General features: G+C 32.1%; 1 protein-coding gene across 2 annotated transcripts; it reads right to left on the reverse strand.

The window, feature by feature from the left end:
• Positions 1–6,091: 6,091 nt before the first annotated feature.
• LOC145945430 (uncharacterized) lies at positions 6,092–7,523 on the reverse strand. 2 transcript variants are annotated; one of them, XM_083054429.1, is made up of 2 exons: positions 7,099–7,523; positions 6,092–7,012 (listed from the first exon to the last, which is right to left on the reverse strand). In XM_083054429.1, the coding sequence occupies exons 1-2, from the start codon at positions 7,439–7,441 to the stop codon at positions 6,849–6,851; spliced, it is 507 nt and encodes a 168-aa protein (XP_082910555.1). In that variant the 5' UTR covers positions 7,442–7,523; the 3' UTR covers positions 6,092–6,848. The 2 variants fall into 2 exon arrangements, with proteins under 2 accessions (XP_082910555.1, XP_082910556.1); XM_083054430.1 differs by having other exon boundaries at positions 6,092–7,519.
• Positions 7,524–9,659: the final 2,136 nt, after the last annotated feature.

A 9,659-nucleotide genomic window follows, 5' to 3' on the forward strand; every position in this document is an offset into this window, starting at 1 on the left:
AAGAGTTCCGAAGTCTCTCTCGCGAGGCTCCCTTTATCTATAATCTTTCATATCATATGACATGTTACTATAGAAAATAAAATTTGTATAATTCGCAATTTATCGGTTTGAAAATAATTTTAATGGATTATTGAGATTTTTGCGATTAAAATGACACCAAACACGACATAAATCGGTTAATTTTTAATTAGATAAGCGATTAAAATTTTAATTACATATCTAATTAAAAATGAACCGATTTATGTCGTGTTTGGTGTCATTTTAATCGCAAAAATCTCAATAATCCATTAAAATTATTTTCAAACCGATGAATTGCGAATTATACAAATTTTATTTTCTATAGTAACATGTCATATGATATGAAAGATTATAGATAAAGGGAGTCTCGCGAGAGAGACTTCGGAACTTTTTGATGATACATCATCTCGCTCGCTCTTTATTCGTTCTCGCTCTGCCTTCGACGACATCGAGAACCTTTCCTTATCTACAATAAATTCACGAATGTAAATATCTTTTAAATAAAAACTAAAACTTTTAATTTGCATTTTATCGGTTTAAAAATAATTTTAATGGATTAATGAAATTTTAGCGATTAAAATGACACCAAACACGACATAAATCGGATAATTTTTAATTAAATATGTAATTTGAATTACTTGTTCAGTGAAAAATTATCCAATTTATGTTATAATTGATGTCATTTTAATCGCAAAAATCTTATTAATCTAATAAAATTACATTCAAAAATATAAAATAAAAAATATAAAAAATTTAGTACAAACAAAAGCCATTTGTCACATAAATAAAACAAGCCAGAAAAGTAAAATAAGAAATATTAAACCTCGAGAGAGATTTCAATGCTTGTTTACGAGATATGAAAGAAGAAAAGAAGAAAAAGAAAAAGAAAGAGAGAGAGAGAGAGAGAGAAATTTGGCTTTTAAATTTGTTACATTTCCTATATGTCATTTCAAAAATAATGTGTATAATATTATATATATATATATGATATATGTATAATATGATTTGGTAAGGGTAAACTGGGTAAACTGTTCTTATTTGTTATCCTTTGTACAGATCAAACCGGTCGGTAATGTTATCATCCTCCAATTACCTCCGGGCCCGCCGAGCCCACTTGGTAGACACGAAAATTTACCCAGGGCTGTCGGTCTTTAATAGTACCTCGTCAGTGGTTATGTTAAGTACTGACTTGAAATTCAAACTCGTTCGTAATCTTAAACTTTAGGGCCATTCCACAATAGGTTGCAAATGCTCTCGTTACCAGTTGATAATTGCGGATTGACCAATTCGATTGGTCAATCCGCAATTATCAACTGGCAACGAGAGCATTTGCAACCTATTGTGGAATGGCCCTTAGTCAACGCACAAAGAAATCGTAACGTATAATTACAACGGTTCTTTTTTTAGATAAAGCCTCAAGATGATCGATTTTTTAAATAAAGTTTTATGAGATTCTCATTTTCTCACAATAACTTTTTTATACAATAAAATTCCTCTATTTCTTTTCTATTATATTTTATTAAGAAATGAAGACGTGACAAATCACGCAATAATTTTGCTTTGTGATAAAGTATTAAAATATTTTTTTTCCTAAAACACAATACCCCATTATTATTCTCAATGAAATTCCATGATAATTCTCTTCTGTGATAAAGTCCCATGATAATCTTCTTGTGTAACAAAGTTTCGCAATGTATGTATTCTTTTTTAATAAAATCTCGAGATATTATTTAATAAATAATCTTTAAAATAAATTAAATTCCAGGATGATTTCTTCTACAGAAGTTTTATAGTAATCTTATTCAAAGATCAAAATATACGAAGACGATATATGATGATTCTGTTCTGCAACAAGAAATTCTGTAGTGATCTTTTGTTACAAAATATTAGAAATATTATATATTAAGGCTCCTGGGTGCTCACCGCGGCCATATTGGATTGTGACGTCAGAAGCGAGAAAGCACACGCTGAAAATTCTTAGATGCCATTTTTTAATGAAAAGATATTTCAATTAAACAGCACTTCAGATGGCTTTAGCACACTCTTAAAAAAGCCCGAAAACTATCCTTTCCCCTTTATAATCAATCAACAGCTATAAAATGATCGAAATATCAGACTTTGACATGCGGAATGACTGCGCATGTGCAAAGACCAGACGGACTGGGCTTCATAATATTACATTTTACAGCTGTTGATTGATTATAAAGGGGAAAGGATAGTTTTCGGGGTTTTTTAAGAGTGTGCCAAAGCCATCTGCAATGCTGTTTCATCGAAATATATTTTTATTTCGAAATGGCATCTAAGAAATTTTAGCGTGTTTTCTCGCCTCTGACGTCACGATTTCGACATGGTCGACAAGGAGCCAGGAGCCTTTTTAAGATGAAGCTCAATGATATTTGATCACTTTTTGATGGTCTCACAATAATTCTCTTCTGCAATAAAGTTTCATATTGATCCTTTTCTGCAAAGAACATCGATCCTCTTCTATATATAATCCATGGTGATTTTCTGTTTCAGATAATTCTTTTCCATAATTCAGTTTCATGATAATTCTTTTTCTGCGACAAAGTCCCACTATGATCCTGTTCTTGAATTAAATTCCATAATGAAATCTCTTCTGCCATGAAGTCCTATAATGATTCTAGCAACAAAGTTCCACGACGATTCCACCATAATTCTATGAGGAACCTTTCCTGCTGATTATCCTTTCAATGATATATTCTTCCAAATTCAATTATTCTTTTAATAATAAATGAGCTGTTCATACATAAATAAAGTATTTAGAAAAAATTAATCAAAGAAGAAACATACACAACTCAGCAAGAGTATAAGATTACAAAAATCTGTAAACTCTTACTAAAGCTAGTATTAATGTTAATTTCTTAAGATTAAACAATTCAGCAATTAAAAAAACATCAGTTTTTCCTAAAAATCATTACCTGATTGAAATCTTGCACACATTGCTAATTAATCAATTCAAAATAATATTTTCTAATAAATCAATCATTGCTAATTATCTTATTAGGGATTGATATAAGTGGCGTGGTTATTTGTACATCACACTCTCAAATCTTGCAACTGTTACTTCTATTATTAATTCTGCAGTTTTCTTAATAGTTATTACTTCTTGAGTCATATTATTATCATTTTTCTTTTAATGGCTATTACCATTATCATTCTTTTCCTCTTAATTAACTTCATTGATCCAAAAGATATCTTCAGTTTGTTCACATAATAATTTACATATAATTTCATAATCTGAATCTTTTTTCTTTGAAAAAATTCTATTCTTTAATTCTTTAATCTACAGCAAATGTGAAGTCCTCCATCGAAGAAATCATAAAACTTTTCAGTGATATAAAATGTTAGAAATTTTTCCTCGCAGAAATAAATTTTAAAATCTTATACCTATTTTCCAACCATTTTAGACTTTTCTTGTTCTTCTAGAAATGTTGCACGGTATATTTTACTATAAAGATTCGAACCATTCTATTAATTCCATGATTAATACATTTTGGATGATTTGATTGCTTCTTGTGAAAAAAAGAAATATATTTGTCCTCGCCTTGTCACCCTATTTTATACCAGATATCCCTGATATCCTAAAAAATGAATACAGTTTGTACATTAATATACAATAGATGGTATAAATAAGTATAAATAAAAAATATACTTCTCCTTTAATTAATAGTCTTATCTCTCTTATTTTCATCTTTTGAAATCAATAAAATAAAAAAATAATCTTATACAACAGTAAGCATCTTCCTTTCTCGAATTCGAAAATTTCAAGATTCATTATTTGGATTTGGATTTTTTATGAAATAAATCCAATTGTTTTAACACAAGATTACAAGGTTCTTTCAATGTTATATATTGAGGAAATAAATATACCATTGCAATTGTCTCTACAAAATAAAACTTAAAGTCGTACAATTTGCTATGATAAAAGACAAGTCATATAGATTCAATTTAGATTAATAATGAAAAGTTTTTTAAAAGGGAGTATTATCCGAAAAACTTGGTCACATTGAAGATCTTTAAATATTTATATCTCTTGATTCTGAATTGTTCCTCTTTTTAAATCCTTAATCCTTGAGTTATTGGAAAATTTCAGATTTTTAAGTTCTTACATAGATTATTACATGCTTAAATTTCGGATCTTCGAATTTATTCTCAGATTTATGTTACCAAATTTGCAATTTCTTGAACATGTCTTCTTCGCGCGAATTTCTGTCGCCTGTTGTGTAAAACAAAAAAAGAATCGAGCGAAACATTGCACATTATATACATGTAGATAAATGTTATGATTATAAACTAGCCAGGAAAGCTAGCTTGCATTGATAAAATTTCTCACAGACTTTTTCCTATTCATTTTCAGACCATCCGACAAATCAAATTCCTTGATGATCATCTTCAGTAGAATATTTTACTCATAAGTTCTTCATATATCAATCTCGAAATAATTAATTTATAATTTGTCATATTTTCCATTCCAATTCTTAATTTCTTCCAAAAAGATTTGTCTTCTTTGTATATTCTCTCTTCTTCTCTTTATTAGTTCTAATAAAATTTCAGTACAAAATTACTAAGAAAATACCCAGGTAGCAAGCATACTTAGCATATGTCATTTTGACGTCGAATGACATCATTAAACGTCAATTAATGTCATTTTGACGTTTAATGACGTCAGTTTGCTATTTGGGTAGTTTCATATATGAACATATCACAAATACCTAATATTGTGTTACCAGAGATAGTCTCAATATGGCTTAGATGGAGCAGATCTATGAACATATTATTATAGCAACACCAGAAAACGCATTTCACATAGCAAGTAGAAAAAAAAGCTTTGATAATTCTTTTTAATAAATTTTTTTGCATGTGTGTGTGCGTGCACAAGTTATCATATTTAATAAATATACCTGCTATCTTCAGATTAATAGAACTCTGTGCTTCCACATCTTGAAGGAATCATTATCCTATATTATTCAATAAAAATCGAAATTCTGGATCTGGGGAAACACACGATCGATTCAGGGAAAATGGAAGCTCGCCAGACGCACGTCATCTCGTTGTTAACATGTGTGAAGTCATTGTCACGATGACTCGGAGATAATTTTTTTGATCGACCAGTCTCTAGAAACAAAAACTCTCCTTTCCATTAAATTGCAAATATATTCTTCCTTTCTAGCTTGCTTTCTTTCTCTTACGACAACCTAAATATGCTTCTAAAGCCACCAACGACGTTGTCTTTATGAGCAGCCAATATCCTTTCATTCGCAATAAGATGTATTTTCTAGAATGCTAGACTGAAAAGGATCATTGGATTAATAACATTTGGTAATTGAGAAAAAATAGTTTTACTTTGTTACTTTCAAAATGTATTTATTTTTACCCTGGACAACTCCTTACGTTATCTGTATCACAGTCTTTTGTGACTTACAAGTTACTTACAAATGAATCTGATAAAAATTCAGTATCACAATGGTTTTTGGTATATCATAATTGTGAGATCCTTCGTTTTTATTATATCGATCCTAAACAGGATAAAGCAAAATCTTGGAAATATATGAAAAAAATGCATACATTTTTAAAACCTTGCAAAGTACAATGAATTTAAAATTTGATAAACAAAAAATATAGTAATCTTACAATTAATTCTTGATTAATCTTTTGCTCAGTTATACTGTTTAGGATCAAAAGAAGTTAAATGCTAGATGTTGTTAAAACTATTATCACAATGCGAGTCTTATTATATATTATTTACATCTTTCTTACAAATTTATAAAAAGTTTGAAAATATTTCCAAATGATGTAAAAAGTTATCTTTTCTGTTCTCTGTTAGAGTGTTATACTCTATAAGAATATATACTAGATAAGTTTCAAAAAAGTTCTTTGATTCTGATACTGTTTACAAATTAAATTAATAACCGGTAGACTTACAAGAATCAAAATATGTGAAGATAAATCCTGTGAAGATAAGGCTTGCGTTTGTTTGTTTTTTTTTTCTCTTTATATCCATCTTTATCCATCTTTCCATCCATCTGCACCCGTCGCCATCTCAAATGGTAAAGACTGTAAGTAAAAAATACCCAGATATATACTAGGGTAAATATCAGACTGCAAAAATTGCCACAATGCTGTCTAAGCATTGTTCAGTAGATTCTTTTAAAAACTTCCATAATCTTCTCTCGCTGCAGCTTCTAGGAACTTTTGTACATTCTTCTTAAAATTCAAAGGCCTTTTCAATGTCATGTATAGTATCTATTATAGATTTCTCAGGCCTACTTGTCAATAGTAAAAGCAGAATCAAACATATCCATTTGATTGCAAAGATTTCACCAAGTTTCAAAATATCAATCAATGCTATTAACATTGAGACAATAAATTCTTTTAAATCTTGGTGTATAAAATAAAACTTTTTTTTGTTTCTTTAAATAAGAGAAGAAACAAAAGATTGTTTTAATTGTATCATTAGAAATTATAGTAGTACGAGCAATTGCTGATAAGCTTCTCCGCATCTGGACAGAAGTTTGGACCAAAGAATTATTTTTCTTAATCCATAGACGTGATTACTTCAGCGGAAAAGCCAGAGTAAGAAAAAAAAACAGAAGATTGGCCAATCGTATCATTAGAAATTATTGTAGTATGAGCAATTGCTGATAAGTCTCTCTGTTCCGCGTTCCATGGCAAGTCTGGACCAAAGGATTAGATTTCTTGATCCGTAGATTCCACAGATGTGTTGCTTCAGTGATGAGCAGAACAGTCAGAGTAAGAAGAAATAAAAGATTGGCTAATCGTATCATTGGAAATTGTAGTATGAGCAATTGCTAATAAGACTCTTCGCTCCACATCCCATAGCGAGTCTGGATCAAGAGAGGACAAGTTTGGGTTCCTTGTTCCATAGATGTCTCGCTCCGGGGATAATCGGAAAAGCCATAAGGCTCTTGAAATCTGGTCACCGCCGCACGACCGATTTGATCTCGCCGAGTTGCTGCAGAAAATTATTCAGGCTGCTGAGATCCTCGCACAAATTCAGTTCCTGCCAGGTGTTCCTCTTAGAGACGATATGCTGATTACCTTCTTCGAGCTCCCGCTCGGTCGCATTATATAAACCGCAACTTCCATAGTCCACGTCCTTGAGAAGGTCTTTCCGCAATCGTCGCCAACGGGACATCCTCGATAGCTGTTTGGCCCGAAATTCGTACTCGGCTTTGTGCAAAGCGTGGGTCAGCACGGCCTCCATTCGGAAGTTGCGCTTAGGGGTCTTGTGGCACTTTAGCTTCTTCTGGCGTACATTGACGATCCACTTGGCCAGTTGTTCCATGTGACTCCACTTGGCCAGTTCCTCCATATGGCTCGATTTGTTAATAGCTTTAAACTTCGGGATTGAACTCCGAATCTCTCTCTTCATCGACGCCATTTTGTGGATCCTTTTATATTCTTCCGAAACTAGGAACTATTCTGGTTGGATCGTACAACTAAGTATTGATTAATTATCGAATGCACCAACCTGTATCTAGCGCTAGCTCGCATCTGGCGATATAGTTTGCTTGCTATGAGAACGAGTTGATCCTTTTTCCAGATCCTTCGCTCTTTTATAGTACACGAGCAAGACGTATCCTCCACTTCAAAGATGTCTTCTTCGTAGTGTTTGATGAGTGACGAGTGAGTCACAAGTCACAAGAATGACTTTATATAGATCATGGAGGTAAGAAATAACAGGAGGGAGGATATACCCCCCTTGCCTGGCAAGCAGACGTAAGGGGGGAACACTAAGCGCCATATTGGTGTGGCTTATCGAAGCGCGACATTTGAAATAGTGATGAAAGCACACACAAAAAAAGGAAAAATTCATAAATAATATTTATAAATATGATATATATATATATATATATTGTATGTATAATAGTAATATATATATTGTGCTATGCCATATAAGGTTTGTTTTCTATTCCTGCACTGGCTGAACTGTGTACGCTGGTGCAATAAGTTAGAGCGAGACAAAATATACTTTATTGTCTCATTCTAAAGCCCTTCGCACAATGCCAGGCAACAGGCAATAGGCCGGTATTCATAGTCGGTTCTTATATTTAAGACTGTCTTAAGTACAATCTTAAGATGTGATTAACCAATCACAGGCTGGTATTCATAGTCCGTTCTTATTTCAAAACCGTCTTAAGCCTAGTCTACAATGGCAGTAAGCAGTATAGAGTAAGCAGTAAGCAGTATGAAATGGGAATTGCCCATTTCGTTACTCCCAGTCTTTACATCCACTAAAAACAGTATACTCTCTATTCCTACAGCCTTGTTATTGCCATTGTATACTGTTTTTAGTGGATGTAAAGACCGGGAGTAACGAAATGGGCAATTCCCATTTCATACTGCTTACTGCTTACTGCTTACTCTATACTGCTTACTGCCATTGTAGACTAGGCTTTAAGTAATGTCTTAAGATGCAAATACGGCTCTGTGATTGGTTAATCGCATCTTAAGATTGTACTTAAGACATTCTTAAATATAAGAACCGACTATGAATACCGGCCACAGAGCCGTATTTGCATCTTAAGACATTACTTAAGACGGCTTGAAATAAGAACGGACTATGAATACCGGCCTAGGAACAGGAAATAGAAAATATCCACCAATAAAAGCAAGGAATAATATCTATTCCCTCCTCTTATTGGTGGATATTTTTTATTTTTTTTACTATAGTTTTAAAGCGGGAAGCCTGGAACAAGTCTTCTACCCCAAAAAAATTTTTTTTAAATTTTTTCGATTAAGAGTAAAGTGGGCCTTACACTGTTGTTCCGGTCTTAAAAATGTTGTTCTGAGCTGTTCTAGTCGAGAATACTATAGTTTTAAAGCGGGAAGCCTGGAACAAGTCTTGTACCCCAAAAAAATAGAAAACAAATTTTTACGATTAAGAGTAAAGTGGGCCTTATACACTATTGTTCCGATTTAAAAAATTTTGTTCTGAGTTATTCTCGTCGAGAGTACTATAGTTCTAAAGCAGGAAGCCTGGAACAAGTTTTTTACCCCAAAAAATCAAAAAATAAAATTTTTCAATCAAGAATAAAGTGGCTCTTATATTGTTGTTCCGGTCTTAAAAATTTTGTTCTGTGTTGTTCTAGTCGTGAATACTATAGTTTTAAAGCGGAAAGCCTGGAACAAGTCTTTTACCCCAAAAAATCAAAAAATAAAATTTTTCTATCAAGAATAAAGTGGCTCTTATATTGTTGTTCCGGTCTTAAAAATTTTGTTCTGTGTTGTTCTAGTCGTGAATACTATAGTTTTAAAGCGGAAAGCCTGGAACAAGTCTTTTACCCCAAAAAATCAAAAAATAAAATTTTTCTATCAAGAATAAAGTGGCCCTTATATTGTTGTTCCGGTCTTAAAAATTTTGTTCTGTGTTGTTCTAGTCGTGAATACTATAGTTTTAAAGCGAAAAGCCTGGAACAAGTCATTTACAAAAAAAAAAAAAAATAAATGTTTTCGATCAAGAGTAAAGTGGGCCTTATATTGTTGTTCCGGTCCTAAAAATTTTGTTCTGAGTTGTTCTACACGATTATAAACATAATCTAAATCGACAATGTTGTAAGTTATTTTGTTTATGAAAGAATGGCCAAAAATGTTTATTT

Source organism: Prenolepis imparis, unplaced genomic scaffold (genome assembly GCF_030444845.1).
Source record: "Prenolepis imparis isolate NDT839.2.m4 unplaced genomic scaffold, iyPreImpa1.0 SCAF_14, whole genome shotgun sequence".
Lineage (NCBI taxonomy): Eukaryota > Metazoa > Arthropoda > Insecta > Hymenoptera > Formicidae > Prenolepis > Prenolepis imparis.